This window comes from Grampus griseus (assembly GCF_964374135.1).
Source record: "Grampus griseus genome assembly, chromosome: 2".
In the NCBI taxonomy this organism is placed as follows: domain Eukaryota; kingdom Metazoa; phylum Chordata; class Mammalia; order Artiodactyla; family Delphinidae; genus Grampus; species Grampus griseus.
The window spans coordinates 59823724-59845555 of NC_139018.1; the positions used below are offsets into that span (position 1 = coordinate 59823724).

The window sequence follows — 21832 nt, forward strand, 5'->3', positions numbered from 1 at the left end:
TGAGCAAAAACTCCTAATCTCAAACACTTGTATCATAACTGACTTTTCAGGGTTACTGATGTAAACCTAAATGAAAATCCTCTTGCATTAGGATTTATTTATTATCAAATAATTGAAGAAATTCAGAAGCAGAGGCAATCAAGTAGTGAGTATATTCTGCAAATAAACTCTAGTGAACAGGCGTACATGGCCACAAAATCTTGCTCCTGGTAAGGGTACACTGAATGGACATATGCAGCTCTGCAGCGCTTTCAGGGAGGGGAATGTACAGCACATGGTCACAGCTCAGACAAACCAAAGACTCTAAAGCATGAAGGCCTGGTTAGAAGTTGCACTAAAAAAACTTCCTTTTTTTGGCTGCGTTGGGGTGTAGCTGCGGCACGCGGGCTTCGCTCTACTTGTGGCATGCGGGCCCCAGGGCACATGGGTTCTGTGGTTCGCGGCACGCAGGTTGAGCCGCGCAAGCTCAGCGGTTGCAGTGTGCGGGCTCAGTTGCCCCGTGGCATGTGGGATCTTAATTCCCCGACCAGGGATCGGACTTGTGTACCCTGCATTGGAAGGCAGATTCTTTACCACTGGACCACTGGGGAAGTCCCCACTTAGACTTCTTTTATTGAGATATTGCATGTAGCCGATGGAAGCAGTGATCCCCTTGCTCATCTCACAAAACAACCAAATCATCAAGAAGAAAAATGGTGAAGCTATTTTTTTTTAATCTGAAGGTATGAAACAGTGATATACACTGCTCTTTGGATATCACCATTATGAAATGAGAATAAAGCTCAGAATTTTACAAAAAGAAACTTCAGAATTGCAATTTTACAGTATTTTTTGGCATTGCAACATAGTAGGTGATTAACAACAGACGCTGGAGCCAAACACTCTGGGTTCAAATCCTAATCCTGACGTTTACTAGCTCTGTGACCTTGGGCGAATAGGATGACCTTTCTATGCCTCAGTCTCCTCAACTGTAAAATGAGAATAATGAGAGTACCTACCTTATAGGGGTGTTGTGAAGATTAAATGAATCAAGTAATTAAAATAGCAACTGTCTCTAGTAAATACTAGCCTAACCTAGCCCAAGGTTACACTACCCCAGATGAACCAGTCATGCAAGGATAAAAAGGCCCAACCCCTTGCCTCTGTTCAGGACAACCCTGAAAGCCCATTCCAGCTTCAAAGCTCCTTATGGAATCACCTGAAACCTTTGTTGCAACCGGATCACAGTTCAACTTCTCTGTCTGCCCAATCCTGCTTTTTCTTGTATTCCCTCACAGGTCCTATTCCCAAGAGTACTCCCTAGTAAACCTCTTGGATGCAAAGATCCGTCTCGGATTCTATTTCCCAGGGAACTTGACCTAAGAATTTGGGCCTTCTAGGGACTTCCCTGGGGGTTCAGTGGGTAAGACTCCACGCTCCCAACGCAGGGGGCCAGGGTTCGATCCCTGGTCGGGGAACTAGATCCCACATGTATGTCGCAACTAAGATCCGGTGCAGCCTAAATAAATACATGTTTTTTAAAAAGTAAAGAATTTGGACTTTCTATATGCTTACTATGTGCTCTGCACTGTGCCAGGTGCTGAAATTCTACAGTAAACAATAGAAAAACGTAATTATAAATTGTGATAAGTGCTATGTAGGAAGTAAACAGGAAGCTGTGATGAAGAAGCAGTAATTCCTTTAGAATTATCATGGAAGAGCTCTCTGAGGCACTGATGTTTCAGCTGTGACCTAAAGGATAAAAAGGAACTAACCAGGTGAAGAACTTAGGGGAAGTGTTCCAAACAGAGGGAAGAGCCCGTTTGGGTTTCTGGGCTAGGAAAGAGCTTGGCATGTTCTAAGAACTATCAATAGGCCAGTGTGGCCAGGAGCATAGTGAGTGCGGGGAGAGTGGCACGTGACAGGGTCAGCAGCGGGAGCAGCAGCAGATCATGTAGAGCCAGGGTAAGGAGTCAGGGCTTGATTCCAGGTTCAATGCAAAGCCATAAAAAGGCTTTAAACCAAGCAAATGACATCATCTGATTTCTTTGTTTTTGTATCTATAAGATCCATTGCTGTCTGGAGAATGAATTGGAAGAGGGCAAAAGCAGGGGCAAGGAGACCAGTTAGAAACCTATTGCAGTGTTCTACTCAAGAGACAATGATGCTTTGAATCAGGGCTATGGGGAGAGTAAAAATGAAGAGAAGACAGATATATTTTGGAGACAGAACTGACAGGACCAGTAGTTATACAGTGAATAGACATTTAATCCCAGAATCTGTGCTGGAAAAGAGCCAGATAATAGTTTACTTAACTAGGCAGACTGACTTCACACTGACCTCACGTAAGGTAAATAGGCTTAACCTGGAATGTGAATTAAATGGGCTAATCAAATTCACATATTGAAGAGTCACCTTCTGATTCCCATTCTCATTATCAAGCCCAGCATTATCAAGCTCATTTAAAACTCCAACAGCAAAAGAGGTTTACAGATATGAGACCTAGAGAGTGTGATGGGAAATAAACTCTGTCCCAGTAGGACAATAACATTAGTAATAATATCTAACACTTACATAGTACTTACTAAGTGCTGTTCTATGTACTTTACATATGCTAATTTTTTTTTTTTTTTTTTTGTGCGGTACGCGGGCCTCTCACCGCTGCGGTCTCACCCGTCGCGGAGCACAGGCTCCGGACGCGCAGGCCCAGCGGCCATGGCTCACGGGCCCAACCGCTCCGCGGCATGCGGGATCCTCCCGGACCGGGGCACGAACCCGCGTCCCCTGCATCGGCAGGCGGACTCTCAACCACTGCGTTACCAGGGAAGCCCAATATGCTCATTTTTTGCTCAATAAATTTGTTAAGGTAGCACTATATTATAATCATCATCTTCATTTTACAGATGAGAAAAAAGGCACACAAGACCACATGGGAACTAAGTGGCTGAGTCAGGCTTTGAACCCAGTCCACTTCCAGAATCCATGCTCTTAACCACTATACTTTACTGCCTGTTAATTTTTCAGTAAGCAAAATCCTTGTCATCAATCTCGCCTTACCTGATTTTATTCACATACTCAAACTATTCCTAGAGTGAGTTTTCAGACTATTTTATATATCCACTATATAAGATGTATAACTGATGGGCACTTATACTACAGAAAACTGTTTTAGCCAAAAATTTTTAAATTCAGTTAATAACCGATAAAGCAACTAAACTCCAATATCAATTAATAAAAATAAATAAATAAAGTAATACATTCATTAAAAAAGAAGAAGAAAAAAACTATTGGTAATTGGAAAAGAGAATTCTTGGGTGTTTACAACTATTTCTTTTGTTAGAGAAAATAAAATACAAATTTTCTTTAATAAATAAATAAATAAATTCAATTAATAACCGAAATGAGTTTACTCACTTTTGTTGATATTTCAACTTCCTCAGATATGAACACCTCTTCAATCTGGACTGCATCTTTGGGAAAATACCCAAAGTCCTTTCCTTTCTATCAAAATGAAGAATGAAGATTAGCAAGGAAGAGTGATCAGAGCAATAATGGCCATTGAGCTTAATTTTGTTTCATGTCCTTGGCTTTCATCTATTTCAAATTACAAACATTAACGGCTTTCATTTACCATCTAAAAGAAAGTCAGTGAAATCATATTCCTTTTGCTACTCGACAGAACAGCATAAATCTGAGGGAAAAAAGGGCCAAGCTATAAAATGCCACATTTTCAGATTTCAGAGGGAAAACCACACATTTTCTTTCTTTTTCTGTTCTTAATGACCTTTCTTGCCCAGGTGGACCACAGATTTACACTAGTAAACCTGGAATATCAAAAAGCAAGAGAATTGTGACTGTAGCCAAGCAAGATGGAGCTGTGACATACGCAGCATTTTCAGGATGTCAAAATTGGGTAAGATGTTTAAACTCTGAAGGGCTGAGGTGGATTCATCAAGATAGTAAAGATCTATGAGTCTTCCAGGGTGCATTTGGTTCCATACAACTTTTCTGAGGGTGCCTTGGTAACAGAGATCCTCTCAATCGGTTTAAGTGCATACAAGATGTCCCCCAAGAGTGAAGGCTTCACATAACCACACTCGGCCCATTTCCCACCCCTGTCAAAGTTTAAAGAGCATATTTCTTTTGGCCCTTTGATTCAGCACCATTATACCTCAACTGTGATTCTTCCAGCTCTCCAGTTGCTGCAATTATTTGGAAACTGACAGAATGAACTCCACAGTGTGGCTTCTTTTTCTTGGCCATGCCAGTGGGGCTTGCGGGATCTTAGTTCCCTGACCAGGGATTGAATCCGGGCCCCCTGGCAATGAAAGCCCAGAGTCCCAACCACACAGTGTGGCTTCTTAAACAGTTATCGCCTGGGTTAGACACCTAAGGCACAAAACCAAGTGTGCTTGAAACGTCACCCTGGCTCCACACATTACATGCTGCTTTTGTGTGGAACTATCATTTTCACACATAGTAAACAAGAAAGAATGCTTTCTTTTCCTCTTATGATACTGTGTCATTTTCCTTATAGTTGCATTGGGTACCTCCCATGCATTCAAGACAGAGAAATGGCATGTTTAAGGCACCATAAGCAGTAAGAAGTCTTGGGAGCTGCAAAGTCCAGGTAAACAATTCTGGCCAACAAGAGTCTGAGGTTCAGTCATGTAGTCCCTCATGCTAAAAAGCAGGATAGACCCAAATAGAATCTGCTCCTTCAAATAAAGATCACAGAGGCTACACAGGGAAGAGATCTTATGCATACGCAATATGGAAATGATGTATGTATCAGGTTGGTCATGCTTGTTCAGCTTGGGAGTAAAGTCGCTTGTCATGGTATCTTTTCATTCTGAGGCATGATATAATCTAAGATAAGACCTATATTCAACTGAAAATATTAATCATTAATTTTTCTATCTGTATATTCAGAGAGGTGATTGAGGCATCTAGGCGTTTCAGTGTAATAGGACTTTGGGCCAAACAGTGGTCTCTCTCAGTTATTCTTTTTCTCCACGAAAAATTCATATACCTCGCTTCCCTAGGTTACTGATCTTTCTAAGGATCTCTTCAATAGCAACTCAGTCCTTGATTTGCTCAGAAAGACATGTCTTTTTTTTTTTTCTTTTTTTGGCCAAGTGGGATCTTAGTTCCCCAACCAGGGAATGAAACTGCGCCCTCGGCAATGAAAGCTCAGAGTCCTAACCATTGGACCACCAGGGAATTCCCAAGACATGTCATTTAATCTGATTAACTAAAACTTCCCAGTCTCTCTTAAACTTGGCCATTGGTAGCACCAAGGGATGGCTGGGGTTACCTAGTCATCCCATAATCTCCACTGGCACCTCTAAAAGTCTCTTCAAATAAATATAAAACCTAAGTTCAAACACTATGCATGCTGTGTAAAAGTAATTTCAAGGCACTCTTAAGCCTTCATCCCAACCAGACTGGCTTCCCCAAAGCTACTTTTTATAGAAATTCTGGAACCAACACTAAACATGACCATATTTTGTTTGTTTGTTTAAATATGTTAAGGGTTTTTAATAGATATATAAAGTACTTTGAAATTCTTAAAGTTCCTTTAGAGATGAACACCAGGCATCCTTGTGCAAGCTAGTCATTTATTCTGTATTCAATTTGTAAGATTAGATACTTACACTTCCTGCCCACAAATCTTCACTTTCTCCTGCAAGTTTAACATAAACAGATATCTCTTCTCCCTTAGTGAAGTTCAGGTATCGACAGTCAGGTCCTCTGTAATCTCTTATGGCTAAAACTCTGCTTATTAAAGCTATGTAAACATGCAGAGAAAAACACACAGTAGAGAAGGGAAGGAAAAGATAATTAGTTTTCTTCTGGCACCTACTATACTCCAGGCATCATGATAAGCTCTTTCATACCTTTTATTACTGCTATTATTAAATCCTCAGAACAGACTTATGAGATAAATAATCTCATCTCAGACTAAAAAATGAGCCTTTAATTAAGTATCAAAGAGTTGGTCACACACCTGAAAAATGGTGGAGCCAGATTTGAACTGAAGTTCTTTTCACTGTAACATCCGCCTTCTGTATTCTGAGTTTTCTTTCTGTTTTTTCCTAAGCCTTTCTAAAAACCCATCAGTCTCTCTTCATGGACAACTCATATCCTACTTCCGCTATAAGACATCCTTAATTGGTCCATCCTACTCTGCCGCTTCTCTGAATTTCAATATTATCTATTATCCTTATGTTGTATTACTATTTACTGTTTCATATTGACCTGTCTTGTCAACATTCACTAGAATGAAAATCCCTGGAGGACAAGAAACTTACCTTACATTTCATTTTATCCCTCTTAGATACACACCCCTCATCCCCCAGACCCAGCACATAATAGGCCCTTAATAACTATGAAAGACCATAACCACATATGCTAGATTTAGCCCTTCAGCACATAAAGTAATATACATACCTTATTAACGATTATAATTATACTGGCATATGTAAAACATTTTCATTAAGTCGTGCAATTAAAGTTAAAATAACTTTTATCAATTACTACAAATTTGAATGTTCTCTTTTCATGTTATGTGCCTAGCCCTAAGGAAACTAAAATGAGGCTGTAAAGAAGGAAAGAAAAGTTGTTATAATAATATTATTATAAAACATCATCTAGTAAACATTCTCTATATATTAAATTATGTATCCAAATGATTAAGGAAAATGTTTACACATAAAAAATTTACTTTTAAATCATTTATGTTCATACTAATAATATTTTGCATTTTTAATTACATGTTGCAAATTCGAAGTAATTCTCATATACTGGAGGGATAGAACAATATAAAGCAATTCTAATATACTGGGATGCTATTCATTTTGTAACATAATGCCAATTTCAGAAAATAAGTTCTTAAGCAATAAAATGAAAATTAATTTCTCTTTGTAGAAGAAGGAAGTTTAATATTCAAAGATATAAATAAAATTATGTATTCCTAACACTGATTTCAGTATTTTTGCATAATAAGGGAACACAGAAATAATTAATATTTGATAAAGTTTACACAATAGATCATGATGGTTTGAAATAAAAACAGTCTTAGAAAACTCATGAGAATCAGAAACTTCTGATTGTGAAATAGAAACTAAAAAATGTAAGGGCTTCATAAAAATAACTATCAAATGGCTTGATATCTTTTTTAATACAAATCAATCACATTTATCTTAAAAAATAGTAAAAGTGCTAATTAGTTTGTTTTTGAGATCTGGATTAATATCCTTAAAATTTCTTATATATTTATATATCAGGCTGATCTTTGCCCCTTTGTATATTTACATTAAAAACGATCACAAAATACTTTGCTTCCAGCATTTCTCTTTTATAGTGTACTATACCTTATAAATATTTCTCAATGATATTAACGTTCATTTTTATCATACATGTCCACAATAACATTTTACATTATTTCAGAGCCTCATTTTAAGAGGAAAAGAAGGGAAAAAAAGAAAAGCGACTTACTTTCACATTCCAAGTCACCACATTTTTTTAAGTCTGCCAGCAGTTTTGTGCCCTCCAGACATTTTGTCAGAGAAATAACCAGAAGGAGGATTCTGTGAACTCCAAGATCCGCCATGCTAAAACAAGCAGGAATCCCAAACAAGGTTTAAACCAGTTGTTTAGGTGCTAGATATGCCAGCCAAAACAGGAGATACCCCACACCCTTTACTAAATATAAGAGGAAAAATTTGGGGTTTTTTAAATCCCTTGATAACTACCTTTTTCTACTGGTGTTTAGGCTTAACTTGAGGGACAAAAACTCTCTGTTCTCAATCTGCAGTATCAGCAGTGTCAGGTATCCAGATTATACATAAGGGTTTAATAATTAACAGGGATTTTTAGTTGGAGTCATGTTTTATAAAGCCAGTGCAGTAAAACTCTCTTGCTTAAAGGCACCTTGCATTCCACAGAACAATTCTTAAAGAGGTCTTCATAAAAAGGTAGTTCATCTCCTTCTGTTAAAGTCTTCAGGTAGATCAGTCAATAAGTTCATAGTATTTGCTGCATGCAAATACCAGCGTCAGTGGAGATATAGTTATATGTAGAAGCAATAATAATTTATGTTAAAAGCATGGTTTGGGATTATCATGATGAAAGTTATTTGAAAAAAATATCCCACGTTCGTATTTTAACAACCTTCAGTGTTACTATGAAGTTGAAACTTATATTTAGTTAAGATAGTTAAAATGTATTAAGTACTTATTAGGTTGCAGGTACTGTCAAACAATTATGTGATCTGATTTTACTCTCACATCAACTCTCTGAGGTAGGTAATATTATCATCCCCATTTTTGCATTATGAGGAAACCGAGGTACATAGAGATGGGTTAAATCACTTGCCCAATGTCACATAGTGAGTGGAGAAGAAATTAAAACCTAGGCTCTGTGACTCCTCCTACCCACAACCACTATGCTTTACCACCAAGAATCAAGTCATCTGCCACAGAAAGATGTCTACTCCGTCTGCAACAATACCATTCCGGAAACAGAAGATACAATATCATTTTATGTACTTAAATTCATATGCATATTTCTGTATATATAGAGAGAAAGTGAGAGATGTCTGAAAGAATCCTCCCCCATATGGTGGGAATATATCATGTGAGTTCCAGTTGTGTTCACTTTCTTCTTTGTATTTTTCTCTATTGTTTGACTTTCTTTTTAAAAATCAGTGAGCATATATAATTTTTAAATAACAATAAGGTTTTGAAAATCAAATTATTTGAAAGATATTGTCACTAAAAAGGAATCAAATCCCTATATTGGGAATTTTGGTGTAAAACACTAGATCACAGTAGATTTTTGGAAACCAAAGTTGTCCTTTTTTAATCTCAGGAAAATATTTTTCTAAGCCCTTCTTTGCTGTACCTTTTCCCAGTATCTGGGCATGCCAGGGTATACATACTTTGCAGAATGCAGCACTTAATGACACCACGCTCCCCTCTAGCGTCTGAGCAAGCTAATATGAAAGACTGTTCCTTTCAAAGTCCTAAAAAAAAAAGACGTGTGTTTTCTATTTGTTTGTTTTCCAGAATCAATAATTAGTAAGAAGCCTGCTCTCTGAGATCAAAGATTTTTTTTTTTGCAGTACGCGGGCCTCTCACTATTGTGGACTCTCCCGTTGCGGAGCACAGGCTCCGGACGCGCAGGCTCAGCGGCCACGGCTCACGGGTCCAGCCGCCCCGCGGCATGTGGGATCTTCCTGGACCAGGGCACGAACCGTGTCCCTTGTATCGGCAGGCGGACTCTCAACCACTGCGCCACCAGGGAAGCCCAAGAGATCAAAGATTTTTACATCCTCAGAAAGAGTCTGATAGAGCATGGGTTTGAGGATCCTTTGGTTTACAATCAGAGCGCTGCATAGCTGTACACGTGCACACTCGAAAAGGTGTAGGTTGAAAACTTTTGCAAATCTATAAACTATGTTGTCAAGGACATTAAAGAACAATTAGCTCTTCAGCTTCAAATTTTGGCACATAATTATTTACATAATCTATAATATCAAATCAAGAATATTTAATAACTGGGACTTCCCTGGTGGCTCAATGGTTAAGACTCTGAGCTCCCAATACAGGGGGCCCAGGTTCAATCCCTGGTCAGGGAACTAGATCCCACAGGCATGCCGCAACTAAGGAGCCCACAATCCGAAACTAAGGAGCCTGCCTGCTGCAACTAAGACCCGGTGCAACCAAATAAATAAATATATTTTTTTAAGAATATTTAATAATTAATGTACTTCATCATTTTTGTATTCAATACTAAAGATGTTATGGCTAAATTCTGAACTAGTTAATTTAATTGTGTTCTAAGTTAAGATAGAGAAGAACCCAGATAAATTTAAATTTGCCTGTTCATTTGAGTCCAGAAAAACAAGAGAACAATCCTTGCTTAAGATACCAGCTTGGAGGGATTTGCTCCTGCTAGAAATGTTCCCACTTTCTTGCTACTTAATGCACTCAAATGATCTCATTTTATGTCCAGATCATTACTTAAATATATTTTAATAGGATATCTGAAAATGTGGGTAGCACAATGTCAACTATCTCTAACAGATCCAGATGAAGAGGTGGTACATGAAAGGGATAAGAACATTTAGTTTAAAGAAACCAAAGCATCAGGAGTTCCCTGGTGGTCCAGTTGTTAGAACTCTGCGCTTCCATTGCAGCGAGTGTGGGTTTGATTGCTGCTCAGGGAGCTAAGATCCTGCAGGTTGCTGCGGTGTGGCAAAAAAAACCCAAAGTATCAATTTTCACCATAAAAACAGGCATATTGACTTAGCCAGACATTATATAATGGCTGATGCATTTTGCAACTCAAGTGTTGTGTCAATATTAAAATATACTACTACTGCTAAGGAATGGTAAGAGTCAGGAATACGGATTTGGAAAGCCTATAGCTTTCTTCAGAAACCACATAGGAGGTAAGAGTACCTACTGCACAGAGCTGAAGAATTAATTGTCAAAGCCACACGTGTTCAGTGTCTTAGAGGTAATATCACAAAGCAACCCTTTCCATGAGTATATACAGACAGAAGCATGAATGCTGCACTTCTATTACTTGGTGATGTTATTTCTGATACTATATAGTACTATCTTTTCTCTTAGTACCTCAGATTTCCTAAAGTGGGAACATATTTCTTCAATCAGCTGCCTGTTACTTTGGCAGTTTATAAGATAGAGAAACTTGATTACAGTGGTGCCATCTTATCCACGGTTTCACTTTCCATGCTTTCTGGTACCTGAGGTCTGAAAACATTAAATTGAAAATTCCGTAAATAAATGAGTCACAAGTTTTAAATTGTGCACCGTTCTGAGTGGTGTTGATGAAATCTCATGCTGTCCTGCTCCTTCCTGCTTGGTCATGAATTATCCCTTTGTCCAGCATGCCCTGCCCATCAGTCACTTAGTAGCCGCCTTGGTTACTAGATCGGCTGTCAAGTTATCACAGTGCTTGTGTTCAAGTAGCCCTTGGTTTAATTTTTTTTTTTTTTTGGAGTATAGTTGATTTACAATGTTGTGTTAGTTTCAGGTGTACAGCAAAGTGAATCAGTTATACATAAACAGATATCCACTCTTTTTTTAGATTCTTTTTCCATATAGGCCATTACAGAATATTGAGTAGAGTTCCCTGTGCTATCCAGCAGGTTCTTACTAGTTATCTATTTTATATATAGTAGTGTGTATATGTCAATCTCAGTCTCCAATTTATCCCTCCCTCTCCTTATCCCCTGCTAACCATAGTTTGTTTTCTACATCTGTGACTCTACTTCTGTTTTGTAAATAAGTTCATTTGTACCCCTTTTTTTTAGATTCCACATATAAGCAATATCATATGATATCTGTCTTTCTGTGTCTGACTTACTTCACTCAGTATGACAATCTCTAGGTCCATCCATGTTGCTGCAAATGGCATTATTTCATTCTTTTTAATGGCTGAGTAATATTCCATTGAATATATGTACCACATCTTCTTTATCCATTCCTCTGTTGATGGACATTTAGGTTACTTCCATGTCCTGGCTATTGTATTGTAAATAGAGCTGCAATGAACATTGGGGTGCATGTATCTTTTCGAATTATGGTTTTCTCTGGGTACATGCCTAGGAGTAGGATTGCTGGGTCATATGGTAGTTTTATTTTTAGTTTTTTAAGGACCCTCCATACTGTTCTCCATAGTGGCTGTACCAATTTACATTCCCACCAACAGTGCAAGAGGGTTCCTTTTTCTCCACACCCTCTCCAGCATTTATTGTTTATATATTTTTTGAAGGTGGCCATTCTGACTGGTGTGAGATGATACCTCACTGTAGTTTTGATTTGCATTTCTCTTATAATTCGTGATGTTTAACATCTTTTCATGTGCTTTTTGGCCCCAAAGTGCAAGAGTAGTGATGCTGGCAATTAGGATACGCCAAAGAGAAGCCGTTAGGCGCTTCCTTTAAGTGAAAGGGGGAAAGTTCTCTACTTAATAAGGGAAGAAAAAACATCATATGCTGAAGTTGTTAAGATCTAAGGTAAGAATGAATCTTCTATCTGTGAAATTGTGAAAAAGGAAAAAGAAATTTGTGCTAGTTTTGCTATCACACCTCAAACTGCAAAAGTTACACTCACAATGTCTGATAAATGCTTAGTTAAGATGAAAAAGGCATTAAATTTGTACAATAATATTGAGAGAGAGACCACATGACTTTTATTACATTGTATTGTTATAATTGTTCTATTTTATTATTAGTTATTGTTGTTAATCTCTTACTGTGCCTACTTTATAAATTAAACTTTATCATAAGTATGTATGTATAGGAAAAAACATAGTATATATAAGATTCAGTACTATCCGTGGTTTCAGGCATCCACTGGGGGTCTTGGAATGTATCCCCCATGGAGAAGCAGGGAGTATTGTAGAAAGTACTTAGGATAAGTTGAACTAATTAAGCTGGGGTGTTTCTTACTAGGGAGGAGGCATTAGAATAGAGCCTTTGGAAACAGTTCCTGTGGTAGACAGGCACACAGTGAGAGACTGGGATCAAACTGGTGTGGAAGATGTGGGGATGGCACCCCACATCCCATCTTCAAGGTAAGACTTTCTGCCCAGCTGCAGGGAGTGCAGTGAGCTGGCAGCCTCCGGCTGGCACCTACTTCCATGTCTGCCTCAGCTACAGAGAGCCACTTTACCCAAGATCACCCTTCCTCGGTGATCTAGTGAATCTAGTTAATAAATGACGAGCGAGTACAAAGGTAGGATCATCTCGGCCTAATGTGGGACACTCTGACAGGCATTCCTCACTCTAGAGCTCCCTGTTGGGTTGACTGAAGTTTTGTAAAGCCTGAATTGGAGTTTGACTTCCCCCTTTTCCCAGCCCTGCCTTCTCCCCATTCCTTTCATAGGTGTTGATCCCTTCAACCCAAAATTCCGTCTCAGAGTTTACTTCTAGAGGACCCAACCTCAGATGCTAGTGATCCACAGATGCAGAAAGAGGAGATGGCAGAACTTGCACATTTTGGCGCTAGTCACTCTATGGCTCTTCTTACTTTTGTTGCTTTTCTGTTGCTAAAGGCCAGGTTTTAATTCTGCCCACTTTTTCTCATTCTATCAGTCAGAGTTCTACCAGGAAACAGATGGGTATTCCATTTTGAGGGAGGCGCTCTTCAATGACCGAGGAGTTTCTAATGGACTGTTAACAAAGGTGTGGGCAGGGTTAAGGAAGACCAGCAGGGGATGTAACACCTCCAGGCATGAAGGAACAGTAACCACAGCCTGGAGAGAACTCTAGGAAAGGACTGCCCAACAGAAACTTGAAGGCTTCAGGGAATTCCCTGGTGGTCCAGTGGTTAGGACTCCACGCTCCCACTGCAGGAGGCATGGCCCTGGTCAGGAAACTAAGATCCCACAAGCTGTGCAGGTAGCCAAAAAAAATTCCTTAAAACTAATCCAGAACATAAAAAAATAAAGTTTCCCAATTCTTAAAAAAAAAAAAAGAAAAAGAAACTTGAAGCCTTCAGTAAAGGAACTCAGTCAAGAGAATATCACTCTTTTTTCTATCTCCTGACTGTACCTCCCTGGTGTTGTACCATACCCAGTCAGATGCCAGAGAATAAGGGAACCCTTCAAAGCAGTTCTAAAGGTCTGTGCTCTAGGGACACAGAGCAAAGTGGCAAAGAGTGGACCGAGAGGAGCAGAAAGAGAACACCCCACACGTCGTCTTTATTCCTTTACTCTGTGTTTTTGAATAATATTATGCAATATCCTCTATATCCAAGATGGTATGTGTGTGATATTTGTTGATCAGGGGACTGAACTGATGAGTCTCATCAGTGGGTAGGAAAGGAATTTAATGTTTGTTGAGTACCAACTTTGTGTCAGTGAGCTTAATATTTCACATGCAAATCCCATCTTCCAGGATAGGTATTATTTATTGAATGCCCATGTTGTGTCAGACACTATTCTAGGAGCTAGAGGTACAGGAGTGAACCGGACAAAGTCCTGCACTCATGGACTTTGTATGCTAGTGAAGGGAGACAGAGAAGAATAAACAAGCAAATAAATGAACAAGAGGACTGCAGTGATAAGTTATGGAAAAGTTCGTCATCTGCTTAGATAAAGCTGTCAGGAAAGGCATCTCTGGACAGTGACATTTGATTTAAGATTGGGGAGTAGGAAAGCAGAACATTCTGTGCAGAGGGAAGAATTCACGAGAAAGTCGTACTTCATTGTCTGAAGTTTGATTACCAAAGATTTAAAGACAAAAACGAAAGAGGCATATTGAATGCATTCTAGTATGTCAGAAACAAGGCTCTAAGGTGGAAACTAACTTGGCATATGTAAACAAGAAACACAGAGGCAGGTGGAGAGTGGTCAGAGATGAAGTAGAAGACACAGACAGAGGTCCAATCATGTAGGGACTTTTGGCTGTGGAAATGAATGTGAGCTTTATTCTAAGTGTAGTGGGAAGCCATAGGAAGTTTTAAGGAAGAGAATGATGTTATTTGTGTTTTTTATCATATAACTTCACTTTTTTGATTTACTAACTCATTATTCAGGTCTCTTAGGTTAAATCAATTAATGAATACATCACTCAACTTTTTATTGAATGAATAAATGAATGCATTCATGATGAATAAATGAATCCATTTCTTTTCAAGGGCAAGATTCTTCATGCCCCATTACTAAACAAAGTTCTATCTTCAGCTGTGTAGCTCAACGGCTTCTCTTTCTCTCATTTCAAAAAGAAAGTCAAGCAATTCTTTTGATTAAATTTTCTCTTTGGTAAAAAAATTTTTTTGAGAAAAAGAACTGGATCTCCTATTTATCTTTGTCATTGTGTTGATATTAGTAGCAGCAGTAAAAGTCTAAATATCCAGCAAGCAAAGCTATGAAAAGCCTTTGGATTCCCAGATAGCGTAGAGGATGCTTGACAAGTTGCAATAGATGAGTAGGTTAATGAGCAACGGTACGAAAATATTTAGTATCCTACTAATTTCCAATCATCAATAGCCTGAATGTCTTTTAAGAACCCATATGGGCCAATTTTATGTACTCTTACACCACCTCCTCCAAAATCATCCTCCTTCACTCCCTGCTGCCATCCTCTCCCCATTTATGTACTCTTTCCTTCTTGCCTCTTTTAGTGTCCATGTCCCTAACAACGTCATGAGCTCAAGTTTCTTTAAGAAAAAAGAATAGGGAATTCCCTAGAGGTCCAGTGGTTAGGATTCCACGCTCTCACTGTTGCGGGCCTGCGTTCAAGGCCTGGTCAGGGAACTAAGATCCTGCAAGCTGCACAACACGGCCAAAAAGAAAAAAGAAAAAAAGAAAAAATAAACTAACTCACAAAAACTCAGCAACTTCATGTTCCCCCAAATAATTAAATTTTAAAAGAAATTATAGAATAAAATTTCTACATAGGAATGAATAGACAGATTCTTTATGATTATTATTTATTATTTACTTTATCCACTTCTTTCAAAGATGTATAGAATAATGGGCCTGATGCTATAATTTTCCTTATTTTTTCTCTCCTCCTTCTTCCAGATTCTCTAGGACATAGAAATAAATGCCCCCTCTGCTAGAACTTGGCAAACTACTTAGCCTCTTGAAGCCTCAAAGTTTTTGTTCATGGAATGAGAGACTTGCACTAATGACTTTCACAAGTCTTTCCAGCTCACATGGCTCCTGCCATCAGAACATCAGATTGGACTTAGTGAAACTTCTGTTAATGAGGAGGCCACACTCGATTTCTAAAACTCAATTATCACAGATTAAAAATAAATAAATAAAGGAGACATATGGATGCATCCCACTATGGTAGATACAAGGGGATGTGAAAATACCATTAAATAGCAACGTACAATAAAATATGCATTCATTCTCTCATTTAGCAAATAGCTTTTGAGTGCTTGCTATGCACCAGGCACTGTGCTAGGCACGTGGAACACATGGGGAACAAGGAAGACAGTGCCTTGCCCCCAGGGAGATTATAATCCATGGGGAAAGACAAAAAAGACAACTGAATTCAAGAATATGAAGGAGATATTCAGGATAGTTGATCAATTCATTGGGAAGTGAGGGAGAAGGAAAAGGAAAGGATGACTCTCAATTTCCTAGTTGGACAACTGAGAGAGAACATGGTAGTGCCATTTACCGAGACAGGAACACAGCAGAGGAGCAGGTTTGGAAGAGAGGAAGAAGACAATCTGTTTGGTTTAGAACGTGCTGAGTGAATAAAAGTAAAGCAATGCAAATTATTTGCAGCAAAAAATTAAAATTCAATGGTCTTGGAAAATTGTATGTAAGCCTGTTTTCAGAAGGCTTATGTTGAAATAAGTTTAAGATCTTCAGAAAAGCTGCAAATATAGAATTACTGTATACCCTTCACCTAGCTTCCCCTAATGTCAACATCTAATATAACTGTATTACAAAGATCAAAAATATGAAATTAGGGCTTCGCTGGTGGCGCAGTGGTTGAGAGTCCGCCTGCCGATGCAGGGGACGCGGGTTCGTGCCCCGGTCCGGGAGGATCTCACATGCCACGGAGCGGCTCGGCCCGTGAGCCATGGCTGCTGAGCCTGCGTGCCTGGAGCTTGTGCTCCGCAGTGGGAGAGGTCACAGCAGTGAAAGGCCCACGTACCGCAAAAAAAAAAAAATAAATAATAATAATAAATAAATATATATATATATGAAATTAACATTAGCACAAAACATTAAACTATAGACTTTATTGGGATTTCCCTTTTTTTGTCCAGGGATCAACTCTAGTATACTACATGGTATTTAGTTGTCATGTCTCCTCAATCTTCTATGACAATCTTCTGTGACAGTCTCTTATTCTTTCCTTGCGTTTCATGACCTGGACACTTTCAAATATCCTTAGTTTGAGTTTGTCTGATGTTTTCTCATGTTTAGACTGTGGTTGTAGATTTGGGGGGAAGAATATCACAGAGTAGTGTGCCCTTCTCATCATAGTCTATCAGAGGGCACACATAATATCAATCTGTCTAGTTACTGGTATTGTTAACCCTGATTATTTGGATAAGGTGATATCTACCAGGTGTCTCCAATGTAAAGTTACTGTTTTTCTCTTCCATACTCTATTCATTTGAAGGGAGTTACTGAGTCTAGCCTACTTTCGAGAGAGGGGAATTTAGCTCTACCTCCTGGAGGGAGGAGTATCAAAGAACTCAACAGTAAGTTCAACAGTAAGAACCTCATTATCTGCAATATATTTACTTACATATTCGATCCTAGTATATTTGCAAAGTAGTTCTAAAATTAGTAATCCATACCCTGTGATAAATGAATTTACCTATCAGACTTAGATGTTTGTGTACAAGTCTTTTTGTCTATGGCTTTACAGTACCTAATCAAAACACTTTTTTCAAAGTTATTTAGGTGAGCTCCTTTCTTCCCCATCCCCATCAGTATGGTTATGTTATACATTTGCAATACAGTTAGATTTATTTGCCATAGCCTACATTCCATCTTGGGCTCGTCTGACATTCAAGCTGATTTTTTAAAATTTGCATGCAGCAAAATTAATTATTTGTGGCATACTGTTCTATGGGTTTTGACAAATGCATAGTCATGTATCCACTACCACTGTACCATACAGAACAGTTCAAAATCAGATTAAAGTTAACATTTAAGCCAAAAACTTATTTTATCTGAATTATGTGGAGAATTCTTTTTTTTTATTTTTAAATTTTATTTATTTTTGGCCATGCCAAGTGGCTTGTGGGATCTTAGTTCCCTGGCCAGGGATTGAACCCACACCCTCGGCAGTGAAAGTGTGGAGTCCTAACCACTGGACCACCAGGGAATTCCCTATGTGTAGAATTCTTAACTTTACCAATTCCGTTCATGAGGCTTATTAATCTTTTAGCAAACTGGAAAGATACTGAAATATATAAGACCATTGAAAGCAAAATAAATATCTTTTAATCTTTGCAAAACAAAACTCCAATAAAGGTTACCTTTGAGACTTTCTACAAGTTCAAAGTTAAGAATGTTTAAACAGATGTATCCCTTGTGACTTTTTTTCTTTAGTCAGGGATTAAATCGATCACACAAATCTGACATGGAGTATACAAAAAGAATGCAGAATCAAAATGAATTATAAGACTCATCAAATTTAATTAAAATACATTTGAAAACAAAGTAACTGAATTTTAAAATATTGTTTCTCACAGAAGTAATTTCCATGACCGATTCTAGCTCAAATACACTGCCAAACCTCACCTGCTTTTACATAACTGTCCTTCAACTAGGCTTGTCTCCTGATGAAGTGGTGGCATAAAGTTGCAGGAGGGAAGGAAGAGAGAAACAACAGGAAGGTTAAGAAGTGGGGGATAGGACTTCCCTGGTGGCACAGTGTTTAAGAACCCGCCAGCCAATGAAGGGGACACGGGTTTGAGCCCTGGTCCGGGAAGATCCCACATGCAGCGGAGCAACTAAGCCCGTGCGCCACAACTACTGAAGCCCTCGTGTCTAAAGCCTGTGCTCCGCAACAAGAGAAGCTACCACAATGAGAAGCCTGCGCACCGCAATGAAGAGTAGCCCCCGCTCGCCGCAACTAGAGAAAAGCCCGCGCACAGCAACGAAGACCCAACGCAGCCAAAAATAAAGTAAATAAACAAAAAAAAAAGAAGTGGGGGAAAAGCAGAAGCGTCAGTCTCTGCAGCTTCAGATGAGGGCTGAATGAGGTGAAGTGGGTGTAGCCTGGTTCTGGGCCATGAATACTGGCCTCACCTGCCCAGTTACCTCACGGAGCAGAAGGACTAGAGATGGAATGGATCCAACAGGCGGTACCCTAATTCAAGCACACATGTCTATTCTTCTACTAAGTCTGTATCTACAGGATAACACTCAATGACTCACCACACACAAGCCTACTATTTAGTTTAAAAAACAAGAGCACAGACTTACCTGGTGGTCCAGTGGTTAGGACTCTGGGCTCCCACTGCAGGGGGCACAGGTTCGATCCCTGGTTGGGGATCCTGCAAGCTGTGTGGCCAAAAAAATAAAGAATGAACAAGAACAAGAACAACCACAAAAATGTACAGTCTAACCTCAAGAATAAGCAGATGGTACCATTTTAACTTATCAAACTCTATTAACAATGTACAGCTGCTGATGAAGACAACAAGAAACCATTTGAGAAGGTTCTTTCCAAGACTTTGCCCACCAACCAGAATTAATCCACTAAATCCACTACAATTCTACTACTAAATATACCCATCCTTTTAGCCTCAGGAGTCACCATGACTTGAGCTCACCTTAGCTTCATAGAAAGCAGCCACATAACAAATGCCTCAAACTTTTTTTTTTTTTTTTTTGCGGTACGCGGGCCTCTCACTGCTGTGGCCTCCCCCGCCGCGGAGCACAGGCTCCGGACGCGCAGGCTCAGCGGCCATGGCTCACGGGCCCAGCCGCTCCGCAGCACGTGGGATCCTCCCAGACCGGGGCACGAACTCACGCCGCCTGCATCGGCAGGCGGACCCCCAACCACTGTGCCACCAGGGAAGCCCTCAAACATTTTGTATTACTATCACCTTAGAAGTTTATTTTACATTTCCTAAAGACAAAATATTTTCAAACACTATTTACCATCTATGATTTTTATGAGTCTACATTTTTCATTACAGCAGGATTTCACAGAACAACCTTCTTAAGTATATGTTTCCTCCACCAAATAATATTTTACTTTACATCAAATCAATAGGATCCAGGGCAATTTTTACCGATTTATAAAGCTTTTGTGGGGCAAGGTTGCTAGTTGAGATCCCAGAAATATGTGGCATGATGTCATCCAGGCCAGTGAGTCTGAGAAGCCTGATAACTTGTGATTTTTTCCTGGATCATGTGGGATTATGTTTTGTTTGTTTCTTTATCTCCTACAATGTGATGAAAGAGATACTGGGAATTCATCTTCACATGTCACTCTATTTTGGAAGTTTCTGGAATTATTTGAATGTTGTGATTATTATGGTTGGTTTAGAATGACAAATTTTCTTTCTAGTTATAAAATTTTAAAGCGTGTTAATTATGTCCTTGTTCACGTCACAACATTGTACATCTTGATACCTCTGAAGGAAACTCCAAAGTGTCTCCACTATTATATCAACTTTACTGTTCTTAATAATTGTTTCATTCTACATGAGTTACCCCTCTGGACTAACCAGTCTTCTATAACTGGAGGAACATCTGATATTAAGTCTCAGTCAACTTCATTAACAATGAGAATAATTGAGTAATAGATATTTGTATTTGGAACATATTATGAGATCCTGGGAAATAACTGTCATCACTTTTCTAGGGACATTTTTCTTGAACTTATATTAAAATGAATTTATATTCCTTTACACATGTGTGAACTGATGGCAAAAAGAACTATCTTGAAAGTAATTTTGGGGGCAAGCAAAATTTGGCTGGGATATTAAGTTTCCTGCAAATAACCACAAAAGTAGAAATTCACTTTACAACCATTAGGTACTATGACTAATCTTGACTCTATTTTAACTTCTAATATTTTCAAGATCTCATACCTATGCCATCTTCAATATCTCTTTTTTTTCTTTTATTCTTGCCATCTAAAATATCTCATTCCCAAAGGCAGCAGTGCAGAAATTTTGCACCTTTGCACATTTCAGCATTAGAAGCCCTTGTGACCCTTGAACTTCTAAGCATGTGCATTTTTAGAAACAACATTATGGGAGACCATGACATTGTCACTAATGTAACTATGAGGTGTATGATTCTGTGTCTCAGCTGGACAAGACAAAGTGCAAAAATATCCCTCTGAACTCTTGGGAGAGTAATGAATCACTCTACAAATGTCTTCTGTTTGATTATCATTCTTCATTGCCTTTATCCCTTCTCTTACCCTCACCCCACTTCCTCCTTCAAAAAAGTACAACTTTGGCTTTGTGACTCACTCACTGGTAGCCTTGATATGAATCTAGAATTCAAGACCAAATGTCATTTCTCACAACAATTGGGTGATTAAAATTCAAAAAACGGTTTTTGTTTGTGTGTTTATAAAGGATTTTTAAAAAGAATAGCAGCTAACCAGTGGCTACACCATCTGGAATATGAGATATCCAAGGCCGCAGTGATGGGAGAAAAGAGCTGGAGAACTACATTCGATGCTGTCAAAGACCAGGTCTGGAAGTGGTTTATATTATTCCTATTTACATTTTTTTGGCCAGAACTACGTACATGGCTCCACCTAAAGGCAAGGGGGAGGAGGGGGGTAAAATTTCATCTACCTGTCTGCTCAGGGATAATGATTACACAGCATTGCCTCTGACAGAGAGAGAGAGAGCCTCTCACACACCAAAGTTCCTCAACAGGGACATGGACTGCTGGGTGATAACCTTACAGAGTCTGAATTCTGCCAGGCTCATGAAGCTTTCTTTACCATTCTCAAGGTGCAGTTTTTACTATCCTGGCCCCTTCTCACTTGACTATTTTTCTAATGTGTACTAACTTTTCATTTTATTTTCAATTGAAAATATGGGTCAGAGGTTAAAAACCATTCATTCAAACCTACAGAAACAAGGAAAATACTGAGGGAACAAACTGAAATCATAAAGATTTGTGATGGTTAAGGTAGTGTTCCCTTAAGCCCTCCAGCCCAGTGCCTACAATAGTTATGTTTACTTTATGCTGTAGTCTACTAAGTGTGCAATAGCATATTATGTCTAAAAACAATGTACATACCTTAACTAAAACTACTTTATTGCTAGAAAATGCTAACCATCATCTGAGCCTTCAGCAAGTCATAATCCTTTTGCTGGTAAAGGGTCTTATCTCAGTGTTG

General features: G+C 38.9%; 1 protein-coding gene across 2 annotated transcripts in view; it reads right to left on the reverse strand.

Moving 5' to 3' along the window:
• MIA2 (MIA SH3 domain ER export factor 2) overlaps positions 1-7782 on the reverse strand; it is a 109106-nt gene extending 101324 nt beyond the window's left edge. The window contains exons 1-4 of one of the 2 annotated variants that reach the window (XM_082647865.1): positions 7737-7782; positions 7480-7595; positions 5637-5770; positions 3394-3480 (exon numbers count right to left, since the gene is read on the reverse strand). In XM_082647865.1, coding sequence (XP_082503991.1) covers positions 3394-3480; positions 5637-5770; positions 7480-7594 — 336 coding nt within the window. In that variant the 5' untranslated portion in view covers position 7595; positions 7737-7782. Of the gene's footprint in view, positions 1-3393; positions 3481-5636; positions 5771-7479 lie in introns of both variants that reach the window. The other variant, XM_082647866.1, reaches the window with a different exon arrangement.
• Between the last annotated feature and the right edge of the window lie 14050 nt (positions 7783-21832).